The sequence below is a fragment of the Emys orbicularis genome, chromosome 1, assembly GCF_028017835.1.
Source record: "Emys orbicularis isolate rEmyOrb1 chromosome 1, rEmyOrb1.hap1, whole genome shotgun sequence".
NCBI lineage: Eukaryota > Metazoa > Chordata > Testudines > Emydidae > Emys > Emys orbicularis.
The window spans coordinates 22,904,929-22,932,316 of NC_088683.1; the positions used below are offsets into that span (position 1 = coordinate 22,904,929).

At 40.7% G+C, this 27,388-nt stretch overlaps 1 protein-coding gene across 1 annotated transcript in view; it reads left to right on the forward strand.

The window, feature by feature from the left end:
- Positions 1 to 27,388, forward strand: part of PCLO (piccolo presynaptic cytomatrix protein) — a 554,357-nt gene that overhangs the window by 470,953 nt on the left and 56,016 nt on the right. Inside the window, exons 18-21 of the mRNA XM_065409113.1 lie at positions 10,151 to 10,222; positions 14,185 to 14,365; positions 15,760 to 15,954; positions 17,206 to 17,388. Of these exons, the coding sequence (XP_065265185.1) occupies positions 10,151 to 10,222; positions 14,185 to 14,365; positions 15,760 to 15,954; positions 17,206 to 17,388 (631 nt within the window). The remainder of the gene's footprint in view (positions 1 to 10,150; positions 10,223 to 14,184; positions 14,366 to 15,759; positions 15,955 to 17,205; positions 17,389 to 27,388) is intronic.

Consider the following 27,388-nt stretch of genomic DNA (forward strand, 5'->3'; position numbering starts at 1 on the left):
TACTTCCCAATAGTATTTTTTTTTAACTTTGGAATTCACCATATTGCACCTACTACCAGCTATTTAAAAAGGGGTTTGGAGGCAAATACCATTGATCCCTCTATTAGTTCTATACGCACGCACACACCATTTAAAATCACACCAGGTCAACACTACTATGCTGCAGAATCAATATACTTAGCATATTTTCCAGGGATAAAGTATAAGTAAGTTCAGCAAGCACAAGTTGTTTACCAAGTGGTGTTGTCTTTGTCTCGCTGTCTGGAGTGGCTCATGACCCTGAGTGCCAACCTCAGGGCAGACTGTCAAGAAGCAGGGGAAAAACTCCAACCTGGTTGTATGTTCTTAGATTTCACCAGTCTACTAACAAGTGTGATCTCCTAAAGCACTATACCACTCTTACCATGGAGTCACAGAGAGTCCAATTGCCACCCGAGCAAGCTGGACTTTATAATAGATGGTTGCTTTACACCAAAAATCACAACAATAATCAGGTTAGTCCCCGTCCCAAAGGACCAGTCACTTACCTCCGGCCAGTTGTACTCAGATCTCAAACCAAAGACAGTGCTTGTAGCCAATCCTGTAACAAACCAGCCAAAGGTTTAGGAACTAGGAAAAAGAAATGAGAGTTCTTTACAAAAGTAAAGCAGGTAAACATACACACACAAATGAGTTACAGTCAGCTTTCAAAAGGTAATAGAAACTTCTGTAGTAAGCAGACTCTGTATATCCTTTAGGGCTAACCCAGGCAAAACATGCTTAGAAAGCCTCACCCCTCAGAGTTCAAGCAGCAAAAGAATAAGAAGTTCTCCTTAACAGGCATTTTTATTCCCTTTCCCCAGCATCCCAGTGATAAAATGAGGGGTTGGGCACGTAATCTCTTCAGGGCTGTGGGAGAAGCAATCAACAAAGTCCTTGTTCCACAATGGCCCATTTGGATTCAAAAGTCTTTACTTATGGGCAGGAGATAACGCCTTCCGTAGGAATCCAGCTTTTTGCATTAGGTTAAGTCTTTTTTATTGTTTGGTGAGCTTCATAGTTTCAAAACAAACATTTTACAGTTATAGAACAAACACTTCAGTACTACCTTATAGCATGGTTTTAAGTGAGATTATGCATGGAGCAATTTACAGGCATTTCATAAAATCTAAACACTAGACACATAGGTATAAATCCAGTACCTATCTTGACAATACTACACAGGTAAGACTGACTGGTTTACCGTTATGCATTTCTCAGTGTTCAGTGAGGCTTAAGGGCTTTGGCATTAGTTGGCACCTGGTCCGGTGGCATCACAGTCTTCTTTTGAGACTAGTTAGTTGATGACCATCAGAGTATCTTCCTTCCTGACTGCATGGCGTCTAGCAGGTCTAAGATGCACCTGCTCAGTCTCAGGATTGTAACTTGAGACTCAGGCTTTAGGGGTGCTTCCAGGCCTGTGAGGCTGCCTCCAAGATCCCAGCACTTTCAGCAATGCCACAGCTGCAGGCATGGCAACTCTGAAAGTGATGTTGAATTAACTAGAGGGGGTGAGTCAAGACATAGGGCATGTCTAAGATGTAGAAACGAGAAGTCTTGCTCCCTACAGTCGTCCAGATTCGCTTATACTAGGGGTTCTATCGTTTTCCATATTCAAATAAAATACAAATGGAATGTTGCTGTTTTCAAACATAATAGTGAGGGGATTAAGGATGGGCTTAGTCAGCTGAGAGGAACATGTTAGGGTTTTTATTTTCCAAGGGTAGACAGGCTTCAGTCACAGCTGTGGGAGGGGAGTAGCTCATGTTCTCAAAAGCTTTCTTCTGCTTACTATTGTTAGTTTTCTAAATTTAATCTTGAGTTCCGAAATCAGTTGTAGCAGCCTTTAGCATGCCAGTGCTCTGAGTGTGAGAAAGAGATGTTTTGTCCTTTTCAAAAAATTCTGACAAAACGAGGATCTCCCTCCTGGTTTAAATCCAAGAATTATGGAATAATGGACCTAGACAGATTATTTGTTTCCAGCACCTGGATCTAGTTGCACTTCCCTAATGTTCCTATATTTCTTAGCATTTAGTTCTCGACACTTTCAGATTTAATTTTTCACAGCCATCCAATCTTTCAGTACTTTATAAATGCCTTCAGCATGCCAAGCTTGCTACATCAGAATGTCCAGATTTTTTCAGCTGCCTTGATGTGGTCCTTCATTCTGACACACAGCCCTTAAAATTAGCCTTCCAATTTCAAACTTAATTATTCATACTTCTCTTTCAGTGATGATAGTGTGGATTAGTGGATTAGTTTTTGAATGAAGCAAAACTGAGAAGGCTGGAGAAGGGACTAACATGGCTCACAGGATTAAAAATGGGTAGGGCTCCATGTCTGTCATGGAGGTCACAGAAGTCACAGATTCCGTGACTTTCCGCAACCTCCGTGACTTCTGCAGGTGCCAGTGTGGCTGACCCCAGCGCTGCCCGAGCAGCTGGCTCAGGGACAGCTGCTCAGGTGGTCCTGGGGACAGCCACACCTGCCACTGCTCAGGCAGCCCCCGGCAGCAGTCCCAGGGCGACCGGCGCAGCCACAGTCTGTGGCCTGAGGCAGCAGTCTCCCTGGGTGGCCGGCCGGAGCAATCGCCGTCTCCAGCCCCAGGCAGCGGTCCCCGGGTGGCCGGCTGGAGCAGCCCCAGTCTGCGGCCCCCTGCAGCAGGTGCCGCTGGCCTCGGGTGCCTCCGGCCCCAGGCGCCACCCCCTTCCCCAGCAGCGCCCCCCCCAAACATCCCTCCCCACACTCCCCCACAAGTTTTAGTCACAGATATTTTTAGTATAAGTCAAGGATTGGCAACCTTTGGCGCGCGGCCCATCAGGGTAATCCGCTGGCGGGCCGGGACAGTTTGTTTACCTGCAGCGTCCGCAGATTCGGCCGATCGCAGCACCAATTGGCCACGGTTCACCGTTCCAGGCCAATGGGGGCTGTGGGAAGCAGTGGCCAGCACATCCCTCAGCCCACACCGCTTCCCGCAGCCCCCATTGGCCTGGAACGGCAAACCGCGGCCAGTGTGAGCTGTGATCGGCCAAACCTGCAGACGCTGAAGGTAAACAAATCGGCCCGGCCCGCCAGCGGATTTCCCTGATGGACCGCGTGCCAAAGGTTGCCGATCCCTGGTATAAGTCATGGACAGATCAAGGCCGTGAATTTTTGGGACCTGTCTAGGACTTTTACTAAAAATACCACCGACCAAATGGTAGTATTAATAATGGGGTATGGAGTCTTTTACTGCTAAAGTCATGGGCTCAAATCCAGCTCAGATATGGCTTCCAGGGTTTGTGTAAATGCCGTGTTTTGGTGTCACATCTTGAGGGTTTGCACACAGAGCATTTCAAACTAATCCAAAAGTTCAAAGTGAAATTCAGCCAAATCCAATGCCTGTTTCCACCGTGAAGGTATGCCTGCAACACAGCCCCTAAACCTCCTAGGTTCACTAAAGAGGTTTGTAAATCTTAGCAAACTTTCCAAATAATCCAGGCTGATTTTCAAGTTTAAAATGGTTTGGTTTCCGGTTCTGCTGTGAACATATCACAGGTCTAGTTAGCAGTGACTGAACAGCAAACATTTATTTGGTGATCTTAAATGAGCTGATGATCTCAGCCAGAGCCTAGTAGGCAGTTGTCTGTATCTCGGCCACTCTTACCACAGGCCCTAATTGGCAAAGTAACAGTCAAAAGTTTGCCATTCAGGATGTTAGCTAGGGCCTGTGCTAAGAGTGGCTGAAATACAGACACCTGCCCACTGGGCTAAGATAAAAGAATTTAAAATGTGACAAAAAAGGATTTAAAATTTTTTGAACCTTTGCTTCTACTGTCACTACTAATCCTATTCTGTTCTGTTCCATGGAGGTTCTGGGCAAAATTTTCAGACTGAATAGTTTATTCAAGGAAAAATGCAGTTTGAGTCAAACTTTTAGCAAATTTGACAAATAGTTTCGGCCATTCACAAAATGGTTGGAGGAAGAAATGGTGTTGGTGCTGTTATCCTTCCCATTTACAACCATTAGCCCAGTGATTCGGGCACTCACCTGGAATATGAGTGACCCAGGTTTAAATCCTCAGTCTAGAACAGACCTGAAATGGACTTTTTTGATTCAACAAAAATACCAAAAAATTCAGATTCTGTTTGATCCAAACTGCATTTTGTTTTTTTATTTTTCAGAAATACCACCCAACCAAAAAATCAGTTATTCACCCAGCTCTATTTTAATACAACACTCATCACCTTGGTATCTGAGTGCCTTCCAGTAATACATTAAGAGAAGTACATTATGTGACTAACATCTGTCACATGTTGTTTGTTCTTTCATCGACTCTGCCAGGGGAGAAATGTGTGCCATAGAGTGTCTTTTTTTGGTAGGGACTTTTCTTTTCACACCTCTCCTGGCATATATCTGTTGGCTAGAGAGAATAAGATGGTTGTGTAGGTGGATGATTCTTCTCTTAGGAAAATTCGGTGCCATTCCATGAATTAGCAAGAGTTCCACAGAGCAGCAAGATTAAATAGCTTGCCAAGATAGCAAATAGCACCATACTCTCTCCCAGCATTGGATCTTTCCTGATTTTTGTGATTCCAGTTGTTCCTAGAGTTTATGATGGCTGCAAATGCACATATAAATACACATATACTATAGCTTGGAGAATTGTCCCCATGCCACGCTGTTCATAGTGTCTGGACGCATAGCCAGCATGGATTGATATTTCACAACAGTTTGATAATGACGATAAATAGGAGTTTAGGAGAATAGCTATGCTGGTTGCAGAACAGATGTTCTGATCAGCAGACGACTCAAGCTACATCAGCCTCTGAATAAGCCATATACTGTCAGCAATCGTTTCCTTGCTAGTGTTGGTTCAGAAGCTTGATAAGGATTATTCGTTCAGAGAAGCATTTTCCTCTCCTCCATCAGTTTGGAGAGTTGGTCTGAAATCCATAAGATGAAATTAATTAAAGGCAAGATCAAAGTACTGCACTTAGGAAGGAAAAATCAAATGCACAACTTACAAAATGGGGAATAATTGGCGAGGTTACTGCTGAAAAGTTTCAGAGGGTCATACTGGATCACAAATTGAATTGAGTCAATAATGTGATGCAATTGCAGACAAGGCTAATATCATTCTGGGGTATATTAACAGGAGGTAATTGTCCTGATCTACCCGGCACTGATGGGGCCTCAGCTGGAGTAATGTGTCCAGTTCTGGGCACCACACATTAGGAAAGATAAATTGGAGAGAGTCCAGAGAAGAGCAACAAAAATGATAAAAGTTTAGAAACCTGAACTCTGACGCAAGATTAAAAAAAAACTGGGCAGATTTAGTCTTGAGAAAAAAAGACTGAGGGGGGAGCTGATAACAGTCTTCAAATATTTTGAGGGCTGTTATAAAAAGGACAGTAATCAATTGTTCTCCATATCCACTGAAGGTAGGACAAAAAGTCATGGGCTTAATCTGTGGCAAAGGAGACTTAAATATTAGGAAAAGCTTTCTAACTATAAGGGTAGTTAGATTCTGGAATAGGCTTTCTTGGGAGATAGTCGAATTCCCATCACTGGAGGGTTTTAAGAACAGGTTGTACAAACACCTGTGATGGATGGTCTAAGTTTACTTGGTCCTTCCTCAGCACAGGGCATTGGACTTGATGACCTCTCAAGGCCGTTTGATTCTACGATCAAAGGCATGCTTGCCTGCTGACAGCAAATAAGTATTATTAAATGTTTGCTAATACAGACCTTTTAACGTCTAGACATTGGCTGGTTATACAATTTTTCATTTTCATTTTCTCTTTCATAACATAGCAGAAATTAAACTGAAAATAATTATGAGAAAGACTTTTGAATGAAACAGACTTTTTCAAGACTGTGATGATTAATTTTGCAATGTTGCAAGTTCCAATTAGACAGTTAAATGGAAAAAATAAGTAAAACTGAGTATTTATTTTTGGAAGGGGAGAATGGTGGAGATATTTTCAATTTAGGGAGGGGTACTAGACATATATTACAAACACTGCTATGTATTTTCAGTGCAAGCCACCTTTCTTTGGATAGGTGGAAGATGGAGTGATGAGAGCAGAGGATTTGGCAGGAAAAGTTCTGAGTTTTATTCCTGTCTTTGCCACTGACACATTACATGGCATTGGACAAATCAAAAAAACAATGGCTGCCACAGTTTTCTGATCAGTATAAAGTGGGTAGCAATATTTTCTTACATTACGGGAGTATTGTGAGGCTCAGTTCTTTAATGTTTGTAAAGCACTTACACTTCCTTGAATGAAATTAATATATAACAGATTTATTTAGAAAGGATATAGTTTTCAAAGACATGTAAGTGACTTAGGAACCTAAGATAATTTTCAAAGGTGACGTAGGCACTTTTGAGCCTCAGTCTCATTGAAAGCCACTTAGGTTCCTGAATGCCTTAGTCACTTTTGAAAATGCAGTGTAGGTTCCTAAATCATTTAGGCTCTTTTGAAAATTTTATCCACATTCCTTTCCTGCCCCTGTGTACCAAGTCCTTTATAACAATGTAAAAGGCACTGCATTTAAAAACCTCATAAAATATTAATATAAAACTAAATAACTCCAAAAAATTATAAAATTATTATTCAGTATTAATTATTCTGCACCAGGCATCCTGGCATAAATTAATACTATGCTCTTCCAAAACTGATTTGAAGAAATGTAATAAGAGAAGGCTCTACATCTGGGGTAGGACTCAGGGACTGCTTAAAAATGTTCTGCTTGCTCCATTCAGCGAGTTGTGTGAATTTTCCCAGGGGAGAATATAGAAAATATTTCCAGTGGTATGTTCCATAGCTACACATACACAAATATCACAGTCATCAGCAATATCACACAGGCAGTGATCTCCGGACCTTCAAACGGAGATCTCTGCCATGTGAACTATTAATATAGTAGTTAGCTGTTAGTTGAGTCTGAGCCAGTTACTAGAGGAGACATTAATCACATACACAGGGGGGAGGGTCTGACATTCTAGGCAGTATATGGGGAAATGGCAGACATTAGCTGTTTATGCAGAGACTGTTGTTTCTAAGGACAGTAAGGATGAAATCCTGTTCACACTTAAGTCAATGGTAAAACTGCCATTAGTAGCTTGAGTGGGCCCAGGATTTCATCCAAATTGTCACATGATCTGTCATAATGCTCACTTCTATCTAGCAACTTCCCACACAAGAAACACCCACTAATTGATTCAGGCTCAGCAATGACTTTGTCTCACCATGACTGGCACCTAGCCAAAGTTGCTTCCTGATCAAACCGTGTTCATGCCATCTAGCTGTCCCTTCGCCTGGGAACACTTGTTCTTTTCCTGAGGAGTGCACTCCCCACCTACACAAACACACCAACTCAGGTTTAGAAAAATTACTTGCAATCACATCATCCGTTAACTTCCTGAGGGGACCTTGAATCACTGGCTTCAGCAGCTAGAATTGGATTATGTAAAACAGCACCTCACATTGCTCAGATAGTGTCACACACAAGGGCTACTTGTAAAATCTCTAACCACAAAATGCTCTTGACTCTTTAATTGTGGTACACACGTCTTCAGACAAATACTTCCCCTCAACTCATATTTGAAACTTATCTCATGCACCCTGCTTAGCAGAGTTCCTCCGATGGTTTTCCATTATCCTGGTATGTTATAAAAGCTTTATTAAGAGGATTAAAATAGACACTACAAAGAAATGTGGAGTACTATACATTTCCAGCTCTGTTTTATTATCTTGCTAATAGAAAAATGCGGTTCCAGCATAGGACCAGTTGCTTGAAATCCTGGTCTGCGCTGGATAAGCTAGCTCCATCTGAAGGGGGGTGTGATTCTTGTTCAGTGGCACAAACATAAATTATGCAGGTTAAATACACAATGAAACTTTTTTTTTCAGATTTAGACTTAAGAGAAATGATAAGAGAGGGAGGAAGAGAGACTAATGTGCTGCCAACATTTTAATAAAGGGCTCCCTCAAAAACATTTTGCCTCACTCAGCAGTGCTCTCCATGTCAAATACTCTTCCCACACAATAAAATATGTATCAGTTCCACACAAAAATTCAATCAGATCCATACTTTCTCCCCTCCTAGATCCATCTATCCTTCCTTGTGTCCCAGTACAGCACATTCATAACCTGTAATGAAGAGGCACTCTTTAGAACCTCTCTCTAAATGTTTAAATATCTTTGCCTATATTTTGTAAAGGGCATTCACAAATGATGTGCTAAGCTTTCCGTGCTATCTTGCCACTTTATACAGTCTCTTGTTCAAACTTCTGTTTAATTTTTCACAGGATATTTCCAATAAAAATGTGTTCTATATTGCCCGAGTGGATAGGATATAAAAAAAGAGAGATAACAGAATTTCACTTAGTTAAGAACACTTTTTAAATCTTTGCTTTCAAATCATATTTTTATTGTTGCCCTATTTAGCAAGTGCATTATATATTCCCCCAAAAAATATTTTAAAATCTCCTTTTACGGGGGGTGGGGGGTTAGGATAAGTTGATTTTAACATAATTTTCAAAGAAACCGGCACTGCATAATTGTTCATTTTACTAAGACTAAGTGAGACCAGAAGATATTTTGTAACAACAACAATAATAAATCCACTGTTTAATGTGAAGGTCTTCTACATCATTAAGAATATCTGCATCAAACTGAGCAGCACTGGGGAATTTTGACGAGGTGGATGCTGCCTCGTTTGAGAGGATACTGTGTAACATGTACATGAAGTGGTATGGCTTGTGCTGCTGATTAAGACTTCCATCCTATTATTACTCCTTTGGCCCAAGGTTATCCAGTATTTGAGACCTTGCTGGGTTGCTTCTGTTAGGAGGAGAAATTGATAATATGTGTCAGGTATTTCTTTGGTGCAATCCTGTTTGTTGACAAAGTATGTTCACAAAGTCCTGTTTCCTTGAACACAGTAGAAACAAACAGGAGTCAGTTCCTTGCTCCCAATTTGCATGCTTGACTTTCCTGTGTGTCCTGTGCTCCAAGGAGCCCTGTCCCCCTCAAGGCCACCCTCAGGACTGTTTCTCTCACTGTCTGCAGCTTCCGCCCTCTAACACACACAGCTGCTGCAATCAGCCAATCAATCCCCTTGCCCGTGTGTTTCCAACCAGTCCTGGGAAACTTCTCAGACCACGCAGATTAAACAGGCCATGTGGCCTATTGCCTTGGGAAGTAGTTTCTATTGTCTCCAGCTATCTCACTTCATGAATGAAGCTTATTTGTTCTAGCCATTTAGCCTGAAAGAAGGGTGGTTAGCACAACTATTAGCTTTAAAGGGCTCTGTGACAGTCTGTCAAAGACCTGTTTGCTAGCAGCCATTAATATCTTCTTACATAATAACAGTGGAATTGGTTCTGCATGGGTGGACCTACCCAATTGACTTCACTGAGGCCAGGTTTACACTACCACTTACTTTGGTATAACTTACGTCGTTCAGGGGTCTGAATAAACCACCCACCTGAGCAACATAAGTTACACCGACCTAAGTGCTGATGTGAACAGCGCTATGTCAGCAGGGGAGCTTCTCCTGTCAGCATGGCTGCCGCCCCTTGAGGACATGGATTTATTATGGCGACAAGAGAGCTCTTTCCCATCAGCATAGAGCATCTTCACCAGATGTAGCGCTTCACCGATGTAGCGCTTCTAGTGTAGACTAGCCCTGAGGTCCTGGCTTCACAGATCAGATTGTAGGAGGGAGGCATTGTAAAGTAATATTTAAAATCCACATTCCAACTCACGTCAGCTCCTGGCAAGTCAATTCACCCAACCTGAGGAACAGAAGAGCTGGAGGAGTAGAGATCTGTAGTCACTATCAACATTTAAAAAGTCGCAGTAGGGGCCTTGTGGTGGACGCACTGTCGGGCTTTCAAAAACAACTTCTGAGAGTCCCAGCAGCGCCTTCTACAAGCCCATCCGTCTTGACAGCAAACTCCAGCTTTGCCCAAAATTAATTTTCTGAGATCAAGGTTGATGTGGGGATAAAAAATTGCCTGGCTGTCGCATTGAAAAAGAATGCCGGCAAGTAATAACAAATAGAAGCTATTGTATGGATGCGGCATGAGGTTTATGATGGCAATTGGGATTAATCATCTTTTGATTTAAACTGTAGCTGAAGAAGAAAACACTGGAAGTGACTGTCTGGGATTATGATAGATTCTCCTCCAATGACTTTCTGGGTGAAGTGAGTATCTAACTTCCTCTCTTCCAGCAACCTCCCTCCCCGCCTCTTGGGAGACACCTGATTAAATGCACATTGATAATCAGAGATTGTTTGTTTGGTGGGTGTGGGACTCACAGAAACATTTTTCTTTAGGCTTAGCTTCTGGGCCATAACTATACTGCTGCCCAACTTCATAATAAATGTGTGAGATTTACTTCTTTCACCTAAAAAGGGCACTGAACTTTTCCGTCTTTTGGTATATCATAGTAGGGCTAATTTTGTGCACTTACGTTTAAGTGATTATGGTGAATAGTTGCACTAATTTAGCTTAATGTTTCAAAAGTAACTTGATGAGAGATCTCAACTCTGACAAATAGAGTGTGTCTTTATCTCAGCATGGGAAGTGAGGACTGAGGAGTTTTCTATAGTGTGGGGAGAAGAGTGGCAGTGCCAATGAATCAAGGACCAATTTCTGCCTGAAGGCCATGATTTCGCAAGGCACTAAAGCACATTGAATTGCAACGAAGTCAGTAGCGTTGCACAGGTGTAACTGAAAGCACAATCTTGTATAGTTTATTCATAATGTTTCAATAACTAATACTGCACCAGGTCAGCCATGATGAAAAGCTTGGAGACAACCTACTTTCCCTTTTTGTTTTAAAGCATATGTAATATGGAATTACCAGCAATAACCATATCAAATCAGTAATTAAAATTATTACCATAGAAGATAACAATTAGAAACAATTACCCAGAAAAATCAATTACTAAAATTACCATTCAGATAAAGTGATACGAATGTGAAAAAAATTGCTTACCCTGCATTTAAGGTGTATTATACAGCATATGCAATTAAATGTTATTCAGTTTAGCACCAGATATGCTTTATTGTGACCATAGTACCAGGCAAGCTATGTCACCACTTAAAAAATCTCTAGAACAAATGTATGGATGAGTTTAAAAAATGATTACTTACATCCTACCTACCACATCACACTGTTGCTGTCTTCAGCATATTTATCATACCCCAAAATGAATGACTTTAGAGAGTATCTACATATTATTATTTATGACCTTAAGATTAAATTGGTGTTCTAATGACTGCTTCTCTGGCATGATTAAAACTTTTGACTTGAAATATGAGCACCATCTGCAAGTATTTAATTTAATTTATAACTTCATTTCTATTTAAATTTGAATGCAATTCCTAGTGGGGAAAGTGAGAGAGCGAGAGAGAGCGTAAACAACTATATTTCAGGCCCATTATTTGGGGGCTGTCAAGGGTTAAATCAGAAGGAAGCCTAACCAGTGACAGTGGATGTGGGGTGCATCCAAAAATATAACTTGTCAATGACTGATGGCCCTAAGGGCACCACTGATGAAGCAACTAAAAGGCCCCCAAAGAGACCAAGCCAGAGCTTGGGTCATGCCCTGGCATATGAGAGCTAAGGACAAATGTTTTTTCTGCCCTCCTAGTGAGAGACAAACTTGAGGAGACTTCCCAGGTAGAGCTAATAAAAATAAATAAATTATAAATAAATAATAATACTGAGGAGTCTTTCACCAATTCATTGGCCTGCTGAATCAGTCTGTATTTTTTTCTCTAATCAGATGACAAAGGCTTAGTTCCTAAAGTATTTGCACCCTTTCCTTCTGCCAGCACGAGAGAAGATTCCCTTACTATTACATGTATGAGTTTATTGGGAGCCTGCAAGGGTTACAACCTGCAGGGGCTTCTGTTTGAGTTACCTACAGCTTCTGGCTGTTATCCAGCTGGCTTGCTGCTAAGTATCCAAGTGTTTGATCTACAGGACAGTCACACAGTGACCTCATCCTGGGGTCAGATACCAAGAGCTGTTCCACACAGAATATTGGTCTGTATGTAGATCAGTCTAATTCTAACAATTTTGTGCTTTGGTGTTCCCACCACTTCCGAAGGAGAACTAGCCAAGAACTCACCATCAGAACTATTTCCTACCATTATTCAGCCTAATTTCCATGACACTCCTCTTTGCTAAGTTCCTTTTTAACCACCCTAAACTATTCATCTCTACTTACTGCTGCTCCATCTGTGAGTGGTCTCTTTGCATTTGTCTCAGGCTGACCAGCCTCTTTGGTGAGTCTGTGGTACCCTGCTAATGGGACAGTGCTCAATGACAGTTCCCCAAGCTGTGTTCTACATGCACCACATTCAGTGTCCCTTGGATAGAGTTCCTCTAGTCTTTACTTAACCTTTGGTAGCTTCAGGCAGTGGGCCTGATGTATACTTGTTTGCTGTTTAGGCTGGGAATTGTTCTCCTTTAGTCTCTGCAATAATTAGAGGCCTCCTAGAGCACTGGGGAAGTTCTAGAAAACTGGAAGAAAGCTAATGTGCCAATTTTTAAAAAGGGTAAACAGGATGACCGCAGGTCATTATAGGCCTGTCAGCCTGACACTGATCCTGGGAAAGATCGTGAAGCAGCTTATAAGAGACTCAATTAATAGAGAATTAAAAGAGGGTAGTGTGATCAATGCCAATCAACATGGGTTTTATTGAAACTAGATCTGTCAAACTAACTTGGTAACTTTTTTTTTGTTTGGTGACATTACTAGTTTGGTTGATAAAGGTAATAGTGTTCAGGTAATATACTTAGACTTCTATAAGGTCTTTGACTTGATACCACACAACATTTTGATTAAAAAACTAGAATGATATAAAATTAACATGGCACACATTAAATAAATTTAAAACTGGCTAACTGATAGGTCTCAAAATGTAACTGTAAATGGGGGATCATAATTGAGCAGGCATGTTTCCAGTGAGATCCTGCAGGGATCCGTTCTTGGCCCTATCTATTTAATATTTTTATCAGTGACATGAAAGAAAACATAAAATTCTATAAGTACCTACATGGGGAACAAATATTCTCCATCACTGACAATTTTTAAATCAAGCTTGAATGTTTTTCAAATGTAATGCTCTAGGAATTATTTTGGGGGAGTTCTCTGGCCTGTGCTACACAGAAAGTCAGACTTGATGATCACAATGGTCCCATCTGGCCTTGGAATCTCTGAATCCTGAAGTAGCTGCTCCTTTAAGATGGCTGACTACAATATGGCCCAAAATTTTACCCGCACAACCTCTTTTCTGTTCCCAAATATTTAACGTGGTTTTTTGTTTGTTTGTTTTTTTATGGTGGAGCATTCCGCAGTTCTTTAATGCCTTAAAGAGAGGGTCTAGAGGATTGTTCATCCCCCTGGGCAACTCTTGCTTGGCAGCTCATAGGTCGCAGGAAGTTGTCTCCAACTTATTCTGTGCTCCCTGCTCCCCTTCATGAACTCAGTCTCTCCCCAAAGAGCTCTGCTTCCTAAGGAGAGAAGATTTTTGTAATCAACTGCCTAGTCTACCTCCTTTGCACTGGCTGAGTCCTAAAGAGAACCTCCCCTTTCTGGGCAGATCTTTCTAAAGGCTTCCAAGACTCCTGCCAGCAGCGCTAGTTGCCAAGAGTAGTGGATCTCAGCAGAGTAAATTCAGAGGAGCACAGGCTACATCATTTAAAGGTCTGCACAGTTGTTCCTCTCATGGCAATGCACTCAAGGCATCTTCTTCCCCTCCCCAATGCAGCTCTGATTCCTAAAAGGCATTACTGAGTACTGTTTTTTTTAAGCAATGGAAAATAATTGTTCCCTTAATACTTAAAGTTATAGCTATCTCTTTCCTTTGTGGGGTAAAAAATAATAGATATTAACATTTGAATATAATCATCAAGCACATATAAATACTTAAAGAACCTTTCAGAATCATTCTTATATTATACAAGATCTCTTTAGTAACAAATATTCATTAACATCTCATCTTCCCCTTATAAGTTTTACATTGGTATGATTCTATTAATTTTTGTGTGTGATACTTTTGACTTACACCAGCATCAGTGAGATCAGATTCAGTCCTCTTTGTGTCTCATGTTATATCTTAATCAGATATATCATATGTCATTGTGCAGATATTGATTGAGCTATCCAGCACCTCTCAGCTTGACAACACCCCAAGGTGGTATCCTCTGAAGGAGCAGACTGAAAGTATTGACCATGGGAAATCTCATTCTGGGCAGAGCAGCCAGCAATCACCAAAGCCATCTGTCATCAAGAGCAGAAGTCACGGAATCTTCCCTGACCCATCCAAGGGTAAGAGCTATGGGAAATTTCCCTAACAAGTCCTCAGAAATATATGATGTAACAGAACCTTTTGTGATTTTCAGGGTCCCATGGAAAAACAGAGTGACTTGCATATATTTTCTACATATGTACTTTTATTAAAGGCTAAATTGAGCCTCACAGTGATTTCAGTGGAGTTACGACTGCTTACACCAAAGCTGAATTTGGCCTTTTCAGTACCATGCAGTTTACTAAGTAATTGTGTCTTTCAAACAGTATATTATAAAGTGAGATCCTATGTGTTGTGCACAGGTATTAGAGATCTCATGGTACTTTTCATTTGCCTATGTCTTTGGCCAAAATTCAACACATATACCACTTTGGATTAGGCTTTCTTTTTTATTTCATTTAGTATTTTATGGCACTGTGTTTTGAGCATGTATGCTAATATTTAAACTGTTGTCCTCTGACATTGTCAAACTGACATCTTTTTAAAAAATCATAATGAGTGTAAGTTCATTTCACCTTCATTACGGGCCTGAGTAGAATGTGGCTTACACTGGTGTCAATCAGGAGTAACTCCATTGAAATCAGTGGCGGTAGTGGAGTTCAGTGGAGTTACACTAACGTGAGTGAGTGAAGAATCAGCCTCAGTGTCTCCAAAACCGACAGTCAACGTGTATCATTCTTCAGAATATATTTTTTTCCAAACTAAATATAGCAGTTTCCCAATATCTCAGCTGGCAAACATTGTATATATGCAGCACATGTAGTACCAGAGCAATGTCCATGTGATAATGCAGTACAGATGGAGGCCAGATGACAGCAGCAAAGTAACAGGATAGTGTTCTGGTAATAACACACAATCTGTCCTATTTCTTTTTGGTGTAATTTTGCTATGATGACAATTCTGTAAAGCACTGTGTACTTGCAAGGACAATAAATCTTGTCTAAATCAGAGAGGGCTGTGGATATAATTATATAAGGGCTAGATTGTGACTTGAACTACACACCACTACAGGGGGATCCTAAACTTGCTCGGCCTAGCTTGGACTTGAGTCTGGACACTCAGGGGTAAATGGTGCTGCTTGCCTGCTTCCTTCTTGCAGCACAGGTGGGTAAGGAGGAACAGGAAATGTGCTAAGCCTTGGCTCCACCCACCAGTTCACCAGCAAGCAAAGCTGGGTCAGCATGGGAGGTGTCAGAATTTGCTGCTGGTATAGGCCAGCAGCAAACTATACCTTGGACCACAGAGCAACAGGAAAGCAGGGAGGGAATTGTGACTCATTGTGCCAGACACAGTGCCTGCTGGGGCTACTGGTGGAGTGAGGCATTTCAGGACTGTGCCTGGAAACACAATTTTCTGTGAGAGAGATTATTTATTTAATAGAAATAACACTCATGTTTATCCTTTTCCCCATCAGACATGCAGATGCCCACCATTGAGAAATCTCACAGCAGTCCCGGGAGCTCTAAATCTTCTTCCGAAGGACATCTGCGCTCTCATGGACCATCCCGCAGCCAAAGCAAAACCAGCGTCACTCAAACCCACCTTGAAGACGCTGGGGCAGCCATCGCTGCTGCTGAAGCAGCTGTCCAACAGCTTCGCCTTCAACCAAGTAAAAGACGCAAATAAATTCCTCAGCATGGCAGCTTAATGTTCATCTGTTGCCTTTTTCCCCTGCTGTCCTTCCCGGTTTGCTTTTTGTTTGTTTCTGTTCTTGGCACATTGTGCTCACTCTGTTCAATGTCTTTCTTTGTGTGTGTGTGTGTGTGTGTGTGTGTGTGTTAACACATATAAGTACAATATACTCCTCCTATTTAGAAGTCTTTTTTTTTTATTTATATAGACTGCGGTAAAACTGGCTGTTTCTCCATCACTCCCACCATTCGTGGCCCATGACATTCCAGAACTGTGCATGACTCATGGAATCTTCCACTGTGTGTTATTGTTTTGGTGTTGCTAAATATCTCAACCACAGAAATAATCAAACCCCAGATAGGTGGCTGCCAGCTTTCAAAGAATCACATCCAACATGCATTGAGAGCACATTAACAGCATGATATTAACATCAGAAAACAAGCAGGACATCTACACTGGAGGATAATGGTGGGGAGGATTTCAGGTTGAAAAAACAGTCGTTACTTAACAGCATGACTCAATTTCCTATATTTGAAGCATGGTTGCTTATAAGTCTCTAACATTCCACTCTTTTGAAAGGCTTATTAAAGGCAACCTACTCTGTACAACATTTCAGATAAATTCGTATTAGTGAACAGTAGGCTGACAATAAATATACCAGACTATTAACAAGGAACTCAGGTACGGAATAGTATTAATAATCTTATCATTCCACTCTCCTTGGGCTTTTCTAAGCCAATTGCTGTAGTAGTGGATTCCATTTCATTAGATGCTTTATACCACAGATTGATTTAGGGCTAGAATAGGATTTGTCTGGCCGCTGGAAATAGATTCACAAATGACAAACCTTCCATTCAGAATTCTAGCACTACAGAGTACAATTCAGACCTGTATCTTATTACTGGTTGAGGATTTAGTTTCTGCAAATTAAAACCTTCCAACTGTGGACACACTGTGTTTGTCTTCAGGGTTTGTTGGTGTGCCATAAACTCATCGTGGTATAAAACACAAAGAGGGGGGAAACTATTTTCCTTGTCCCACCGTCATTAATAAAGAAACAGCCAGTTTTCACACCCTTTAATGCTGTGCATGTGGTGTCTCTTTGGTGTTTGAAAACCCTACTTATTTAAGTGCAGAACAAAACACTTCTGTTTGCATGAATAACATTTAAGCTGGTTCCATCTGAGGATACATACTCTGGGTTTCCATTTCACCTACACTGCCACAGCAGCACATAAAAGCGGTCAGTCTAATCATGCCAGGAAGCAGCACAGACACAGCATAGCAGGAGTCCTCCCAATTCAAAGAACTCAGTCTGACAATCTGCCTCCACCAGCCAATGACAACAAAGACCAAAGCCAACTAGCCCTCAGAAAAGTGATGTCTGATGGACCAGTCAAGCCCGAAGGAGGTGAGCAGAAAGACATGGCCGAGAAACCAACCAAAGCCAGAATCCTTCTTGCCATGTCTACTGATTCATTGCAGAGTTTAATTATTTATTTACCCTCTGTAAAGTGCTGTAAATGTCAATGCGAATCAAGACCTTTACTTGATCTTACCATAATTGTGTAAGTCCCTAACAAAACAATGTGCTAAATAATATGATAGAACAGTGATTTGTGCACTTCCATTCTGCTGGGGGACCTGCTCTTCTGTTGAAAAATGGATTAACTGTGTTCACATTGCCTAATAAAATGCATGCCTTTAACCAGGTCTGCTTAAGCATGCTTTAACAGTTCTTGTGTTATAACAAAATACTAATTGCACACTTCTGCTGCTGGAATTCCAGCTAGGACATAGAGCCATTCTCTTCCCTCCACCCCATGTTGTTGTAACTGCCAATGTATTACTTTCAATGCAGATTTCAGTGTGGTAGCTGTGTTAGTCTGTATCAACAAAAACAATGAGGAGTCCTTGTGGCACCTTAGAGACTAACAAATTTATTTGGGCATAAGCTTTCATGGGCACTTCATCAGATGCATGAAGTGAAAAATACAGGAACAGGTATAAATACATGAAAGGATGGGGGTTGCTTCACCAAGTGTGAGGTCAGTCTAACGAGATAAATCAATTAAGAGCAAGATACCAAGGGAGGAAAAAATAACTTTTGAAGTGGTAAGAGAGTGGCCCATTACAGACAGTTGACAAGAAGGTGTGAGTAACAGTAGGGAGAAATTAATATTGGGGAAATTAAGTTTAGGTTTTTTAATGACCCAAAGAGTGGCCAGAGAGATTGAAGTGTTCTCAAAACACCAACCCAGGAACCAAACCCTGCTACAAATCCCGGTGCCAACTCTGTCCACATATCTATTCAAGGGACACCATCATAGGACCTAACCACATCAGCCTCACCATCCGGGGCTCATTCACCTGCACATCTACCAATGTGATATATGCCATCATGTGCCAGCAATGCCCCTCTGCCATGTACATTGGCCAAACCAGACAGTCTCTACGCAAAAGAATAAACGGACACAAAGCTGACATGAGGAATCATAACATTCAAAAACCAGTAGGAGAACACTTCACTCTCTCTTCTCACTCAATAACAGACCTAAAAATGGCAATTCTTCAACAACAAAACTTCAAAAACAGACTCCAACGTGAAGCTGCAGAACTGGAATTAATTTGCAAACTGGATACCATCAGATTAGGCATGAATAAAGACTGGGAGTGGTTGGGTCATCTGATGAAGTGCGTTCTAGCCCACGAATGCTTATGCCCAAATAAATGTGTTAGTCTCCAAGGTGCCAGAAGGACTCCTCGTTGTTTTTTCAATGCAGAGTTTTGCAAATACCAGTGAAAAGGAAAGGAATAAAGGAATAGTATCCTAGCAATATCTAAAGTAGAAATATGTTCCTCTCTGTTGTGGCCAATTGTGCTATCAAACCTAAATGTTAGGTATGCCATCATCCACCTACCTATCATTGCCTCCCAACCAGAACTTCATCTGATGTAAATCAGCTAGGTTCATTGTCTTTTGGAGCACTTCACTGATTTACATCTGCTGTGGAATTGGCCCAGATTATTCTGCTTGTGTCCTAAACCACGTGGTGTCTGAACTAAAGTAGATAGGTAGGACAGCTTTATTATTTTACTCCCCGTCAAGAAGATAAAAAGAAAAACTCTTATTTTGTTTCTAGTCCCCCATTTATTACCCTTCTGTTTTTATCTCAAATTTTCCATGTCTCCCTAGAATGGAAGGAGACTATTGAACAATTATTGTTATTAATACTAATAGTGAGCAAAACCCAAAACATATGAAGGTTCTTCCAACAAACGGAATGTTTATACGGGGCATAAGAACATATTTAGTAGCACTATGCAGAGAATGGAGATTCCATTTTCTGGAGGCTTTTGGGATTTAGAAATTTGTTTTCATTCCAATTTGGAATAAAACCTGAAAATTTCAAAATTCTCTGGAAAAGTCCCAAAAGCATTTTGTTTGGGGTTGTTTGAGCTTTTTAAATTTTTATATTATATTATATATTCTACTGAAAGAAATTGAAATGAAAAGTCATTTTGATATGAAAACTACAATTTCTGATGGAAAATGGTCCCATTGAAGATTTTCTGAACAGCTCCAGTATTTAGCCAGCCTTTTTTGATCTGGAAATCTCATCAGAATATATTCTCTCTTGATAGGTCTAGCACTTTCTAAGAGATGTGTGAACCGAGAATTGAGCTAGGATGCAGGAACTCATGAGTTCTAACTGTTTTTTATTCAGAATTAGCATTAACTGTATAATTTATTCAACAAATTTTGCATCATTTTCCTGTTCTGCAGATCATTTCTCATCCTCAAATTTGTTTGATCAAAGTTATTTGCCAGTTACTGTTCTGTAACTCATTCATGGCAGATAATTTTGAATATTTGATTTTCAAGCTGTTTTGACTGACCTTTCACCAGGCTCTGGAATGTGAATGATTTATATAACAAAACCAAAATGAAGTATAGAGATATGCACAAAATAAATTACTTTGTTGACTTTATATAAATACCTTTTCAAAGTACAGAATATTTTTTTCTTGGTCCAAAGAGCAACCCATGCACTTTCAGTCTCAATGACTTTTACTTTAGATTAACGGAAACAACAAAGTAAGGAAGAACAATAGCAAAGTCTGCATGACAAGACAGAAGAACGCAGTATGAGCTTTACATGTGAGATGCTGTATCAGTTCTGCCACACAAAAATGGCAGCAGCTCATACAGACAGCAGACTCTTAAGAAGTTAGAAGTACAGAACCCAGAAAATAAACTCATAGTGGTTACCTGACTTCATAGGTGATACAAGATAGTTGGTCACTTCTCAGTGCACATCCTGTTGTACAGGGAACTCAAGCAGAACAAAGTGCTGTGCAGTGCCCTGCAATGGCCTCTCTTTGGCTCACTTCTTTACACAACAGTTCTGCTGCCAGTGGTCTTGTGCAACTACAAAGGAGGTGATTGGCTTTGCCCTGAAATGCAACAGGCTTCATCTTGATTCTGTCATTGCATAAAAATGTTGTACAGTTAGTCGACTGATAAAGAAGCAGAGGAGGAAGTTTTGTAGGCTCAGGAAGACTGTTTTATATCTTTCAAAGGTGCCTGCATTGCATGAAAGTAAAATTTGCAGAAGCTGAGTAGAGGATTCGAACCATGAACTTCATAATAGCCAGCTGCGTATTGTCTATGTGCTTCCAAGCAGACACTACTGTATATCCCATGGGAGAATGGTACATTAGTGTACTTGTTCTTATGAGAGAAAGGCATGCTAGTGGAGTTTAGTGTCAAAAGGGCAATATGGACATGAAGTGAGATAAGACTGGTTTTAATTGAGTTTGCCTTCTTGCTTATGCTCAATTTCTTTTACTTGACACAATAAGAAACTGCTGCAGAAAAAAACAAGTAGTTTAGGGATATAAAACATAAGTAGGGATGTAAAACATAAGTAGTTTAGGGATATAAAACAAGGTAGAAGTGTTGTGTACTAAGCAGATATATATGCGACTGCATTGTAAACTTGGTTAGATATAAGTTAGTGAGCACCGTGTAATTGTGAGCCATTTACCAGAAAAAATGCAATATTGTGCAGTTCCTCTCGGTAGCTTTTATTTTACTGGCTTTGGCCAATTTGGAATGGAAAATGCAACTGATTTCCTGGGTACTTCATATTGCTTGGACTGGATAGGATTGTGTAGAGATTTAAATACCAGCTTAAGCTCCCTTCATGTACAGAAGCATTGAATGCTTCTAACAGGCAATACCAGGTTTTCATTTCTTGCCATAGTTTGGGATGACTCCTTCACACTGTAAATAATTTACTGCCCAATAAAGCTGCTTTATTCCAAGCTTCTCTGGGCTCCTAATTTCGGGGTAAATTAAATAAGCTTTCTTATTGCGACAAACAACCAGTTTTCCAGAATCCTTTTGTCATTATCAAAACAAGAACAGTTTGTCCCCGTTTTGTGCAGACAGTAATAATCTTATGCTATCTTTGGTTCCAGCCTGAGTACTGGCACCTTTTGCTGTTGCTAGTCTTACTATTTTTTCTTCCACCATTTTAAAATGACATGTAATTTCAGGAAATTGTTCAGAGTCTTTGTCCGATAATTCCTATTTCAAAAGTCTGTTAGCCAGTGGCCTGAGCCCCAGGGAGCATATGTGCTAGAACTAGATTGTTAAGATTGCTTTGTTGAGTAAAGAAACAACATTGCAGCACTTTTAGTAGGACACTATCCTGCCACCATTACTCACATTGTGTGATACTGCACGTTGTGGGAAGTCCCACTGAAATTTCACAAAATTATAAATATAAAACATATGGTCAAATCAACGCATAATGTAAAAATCAATATAAAATGGCAGATATGTGGGAGTACTCATGGAGTAAAGTACTATCCAGAGTGAGGAAGGATGGCAGAATGGGACTCTTAGGGCTAAATTGTGGTATATCCCACCGATCAGTGTTTGTTGTGTGCCCTCACCCCCCCATACTCAGTTCATGAAGAATGTGAGTACTACAGATACAGAGCTGGTAGTAATTCATGCTTTTAGCTCTGGCAGGCTCTGGTTCTGTCTTTGGTGTTGGCCAAGATGATGTCATTTTGCCACAGTTCTGGGTTGAGGATACTTGGTGATGCATTGCTGCAGAAGGACAACCAGCTGGCATTCTTTCTCCTAAGGCTCTATGGTTACAATGGAGGAAGTAACACATTCCACCAGCTTGATCACATGGTTGGCACATTTAGGATGGGAGGCAGAACTGTGGCTCCACTTAATTCCCACCTGCTCTTTCTTTGGTTGCTTGCTGAAAGAGCAAGTTGATAGGACCACCAGGTCCTCCAAAGCCCCAAATCTTGTGATGCACTCCGGATTTGGACACATTGTACTCCTTTTTAAGAGGCTAGGTTTTATTACCGGAATTCTGTGGAATGTGTCTTTACCATTCAGTTGGATGGTCTCTTGTCAAAGGCAATTGGTTGAATTCAAACTTGGCGGAGAGGGGAGCTGAGCTGGAGTATGGAATCAATTATTTATGTGCCTGACGTCTTTCTGAGGGTTATATATTGCAATTTTCCAGAAGTTCTAAACAAGACCAGGAGCCACTGTAAATGGGCCTACCCCTCGAGTGAGAAATGAAATACTAGGACCGCTGTGCTCTCTGGATCATAACACAGACACTGGTTTCGCTGAGCAACTTTAAGGGAGCAGTGGTTTTTAATCTTATTTCAAACTGTCATGAGCAAACCTTAAAGGTTTAGAGAGTTGTCAGGGTTCCCTCCCCACTCTGAACTCTGGGGTACAGATGTGGGGACCCGCATGAAAGACCCCCTAAGCTTATATTCCACCAGCTTAGGTTAAAAACTTCCCCAAGGCACAAATTCCTTTCCTTGTCCTTGGACGGTATTGCTGCCACCACCAAGCGATTTAAACAAATATTCAGGGAGGGACCACTTGGAGCCCTATCCCCACCAAAATACCCCCCCAAGCTCCTTCACCCCCTTTCCTGGGGAGGCTTGAGAATAATATACCAACCAAATAGGTTAACAAGGTGAGCACAGAGCAGACCCTTGGGTTTTTAGGACACTAAAAACCAATCAGGTTCTTAAAAGAACTTTATAATAAAAAAAAAAAAGTAAAAGAAGCACCTCCTTAAAATCATGATGGAAGGTAATTTTACAGGGTGATAAAAAGATTTAAAACACAGAGGATTCCCCTCTAGGCTCAACTTCAAAGTTACAAAACAGGAATAAACCTCCCTCTTGGCATAGGGAAAATTCACAAGCTAAAACAAAAGATAATCTAACGCATTTCCTTGCTATTACTTACAATATCTGTAATTTTAGATGTATCATTTCAGTAGGAACTGGATTACCTGCTTGGTCTCTCTCTTTGTCTCAAGAGGGAACACACCGAGAGCACAAACCAAACCTCCCCCCACCCCCCACCCCCGATTTGAAAGTATCCTCTTTCCCCATTGGTCCTTCTGGTCAGGTGCCAGGTCAGGTCAGGTTAATGGAACTGATTAACCCCTTACAGGTAAATGATTCTGTACCTCTGGCCAGGAGGGATTTGATGTTACTGCATACATAAAGGTTGTATGCACACACCTCAATCTGTGACAGTTCCTCAGATTGGTCACCTAAAAAGAATGGCTCAGGTGTGGGGACTTCCCTCACAACCTCTACAGTGAAGACCATGCAAAGAATTCATGTAGCTTCTCCGCAATGGTCTCATCTTCCTTGAGTGTTCCTTTAGCACTTCGATCGTCCAGTGGCCCCACTGGTTGTTTGGCAGGCTTCCTGCTTCTGATGTACTTTAAAAAAAAAGTTGTTCGTTTTTGAGTTTTTGGCTAGTTACTTTTCCAATTCTTTTTTGGCCTGCCTAATTATACTTTTATACTTGACATGCCAGAGTTTATGCTTCTTTCTATTTTCCTCAGTAGGATTTAGCTTCCAATTTTTAAAGGATCCCTTTTTGCCTCTAATTACTTCTTTTACTTTCTTGTTTAGCCATGGTGGCACTTTTTTGGTCCTCTTACTTTTTTTTATTTTATTTGGGGTATTCATTTAATTGGAGCCTCTGTTGTGGTGTTTTTAAAATGTTTCCATGCAGCTTGCAGGCATTTCACTTTTGTGACTATATCTTTTAATTTCTGTTTAACTAGCTTTCTCATTTTTGTGTAGTTCCCATCTCTGAAGTTAAATGCTACTGTGGTGGCTTCTTTGGTGTCCCGTCCCCCCATGCACACACATCCTGAAAAGTCTAAATAATTATACAAGCTGCCCATACTTCTGTCTTTATTCTGCCAAACTGGGCTGAAAATCTAGCAAGAACGGTTCTCTTATGAGATTTCTGGTGCTTACTGCTTGGGTTGCAACTAGTACAGGCTTTCTGGTGGCATTTTGGCACTTCAGCTTGTGGTCCTGGCCAGTCATGTAAAAAGGAATAACAGTTGGGATGGAGGAAAAGATACTCTCTGCAATTTAGAACTCAGAAGAAGGTTCTCTTTGATATAGTTATTATTTTATCTAAATCAGTTGGCCCCACATTTAATCTCAAGTTCCCCTCTTTAAACAAACTGCTCATTCAGTCTAGATGAATGGCTGGGAAGTCTGGCGGTGCTTAATAGTTTCCATTTCACTATTGATTGATTTGACAGCACATGGCTGTAGGTGCTGTGTGAATTATCTCCCTTATGCTTAGCTTTAAAAAAAAACCACATGCACATTTCTTTTCTGTAGTCTCAAGCCCCCTTCACTGGGAGATTTAGTAGTAAAATTTGGATTCTTTTTTCCCCTTCCCATTGATTTTAAAATGACATTATCCTTTAGTACGTTTGAGACCTGGAACTCATGTTTCTCCAGTTATGGAATCTGATTCTCTAACTGGCTCCATAAATACACAAGTTTAACCCCACCCCCCTGTGACGGGGCTGCCCGTGGGAGCCAGCTGAGGTCACTCAATTAGTGTGAACTGCAAACAAAACGGGGCAGACAAACCCCAAACGCTGGTGGATATTCCAATACTTAGATTTACCAGGCCAGCACAAAACAGCTTCTATAGTACCTCACTGGTTACTCAGAAGTCCAAACAACGCAGTTCCCTTAAAGTACCCAGCCTCAGGCCTCCGTCCAGACACACACGTCAGATATGATGACGATTACTGAAAATCTTATCTCATCATATAAAAGAAAAGGTTCTTCCAACCCCAAAGGGTCAGCCACATACCCAGGTCCAATTATAACTTAGATCTTACCCAAAATTCATGCTTATAGTCAATTCTTATTAACTAAACTAAAAAATTTTAAAAAGAAAAGAGAGTGTTGGTTAAAAGATCAATATACATACAGACTTGAATTCAATTCTTGAGGTTCAGATAAATAGCAGAGATGAGCTTGTAGTTGCCAAAAGTCCTTTTAGAAATAGTCCATAGGTTATAGTCCAATGTCCATATTCAGGGTGGCTCCAGTCAATGGCTGGGGATCTCAATCTTCGTGGCTTAAGGTTTACCCCTCTTGAAAGCCAAAGCAGATCTGAGATGAAGCAGGATCGTGTCCCAGGGTTCTTATACATTTCCAACAACCTTTTGGCCTGAGAAAACAATAGGCTTAACTCTCCTGCTTCCAAACATCCTGGCAATTAGCACAGGGTAATTTATCCATTAAACAGTTCAGACACAGGTTACCACAACCTTCAAAGAGACATATAGATAATAATACTATTTCACTCAAGTATTTTCCTAAATGTTAATATTCCTTTTTTGATCTTTGAATCAAACAAGACTTGTTTGCTTACATCACAAGACCTGAGCAAACACCTACCCTTCTACCTCTAACAATGCAGACTTGCATTTCAAAGCTCAATTCATTTACATATCTTCCTAACCAGTCTGTAAAGTTTGGCCATGGGTCAGGTCAGTCTGTGAGTTAATTAACTCTTTCTGGCCCTGTCATCTTTCAATGAGATATTATATCACACTCATAACATCACACCCCCCCCCCCCAATCACCCCTATGTGGAGACAACTAGTATTGTGTTAAGATTATTTTTTTTTAATTTGGAGAAGTGAGGAATCTTCAATTTTCTTTATCCTGCAATTGTTTTCTAAGGTAGGTATATAGAGATAGCTGCATGAATAGCTTGCTGTTGGTGGGAAAGTCTTCACTGGGATCCATTAATGGCACTGAATGCAGAAGACATATTGGTGGCACCTGTATATGTCTAATCCTTTTTCATGGAGGACTAGGAAGATTATTTAGGCATGTGAACCTTCGCCTCCCTCACGGGCTTCTTTTTTCATCTATTATTTTCCACTTTCTTAATCTTAGGGGTTTTTGGGTACAGCATGGACAGCAGCAGATTCAGAGGAAAGAAAAACTTTTCAGCCTAGAAGGCAATCAATAGCTCTTCCAATCCCATTCATGCACAAATCATTAGAAGCCTTTCTGTTAAAATAAAATCTGGACATTTTCCTTATACAAACTCAACTGAAAAAGAGCAAACTGATAGCAGTTCTGGTGCCATTAATCTCATGACCAATGTCAGTCGCTGGTGCCATTAGACCCATGATGTGAGTGTTAACAAATCATTTTATTGCTGGCAATTAAATATATACTGAGATGCCATATCAACCACTGCAGCTCAAAATTAGATAGAGAATAAGATGATAAGTTAACAGTAGGAGTTTGTTATCAACCACCTGATCGGAATGGACACCAAAACGAATGGCCAATAGCAGATATCCAAACCACTACCAAGGAGGAGACTAATAGTACATCCTTTAACCCTCAGCCCCTACTTTGATCACTCCATGCAGTCCGATGATTTTTCCAGGGCCCCTTAAGGCTGTTGGCAGTGTCTTGGACTACTTAGACTATTTCTTAGACTACTGTTTCTACCCAGCGCTCCAGCCTAAGAACCATTTTCTCGCCCGTTTCCTTACAGGAGTTTAGAATGTCATAGGACACAGAACTGGAAGGGATCTTTTGGGTCATCAGGTCCACTATCCTCCTATTGCTGGTAACCCTATCATATAATCATGACATTGTTATCACCAGGAGTTGAACCCAAGATCTCTAGAGCTAACACATGAGCATAGCCCGTAGAGCAGGTTGAAAGTTTTCCATCAAAACTGTTTTTCCATGGACAATTGGGTTTTTGATGAAAGGAAAATGTTCACAAAAAGTGTCTGCTTTCTGTGGAAAGATTCAACATTTTGTTGAATAACTAAATGTTTTCGGCCAAAAACTGAAAACATTATGGCTACAAACTTTGTGGATTTTGTTTTTTCAATTAAAGGTCAAAACTTTTTGTGGGGAAAAAAGAAGTTCAAACAGATCTACTCTACAGAAATAGGTAGAGTAGTGGCAGACTCATTCCCTTTGTGGATCAGACACAAATGAATAACACACATTGAACTTTGGGG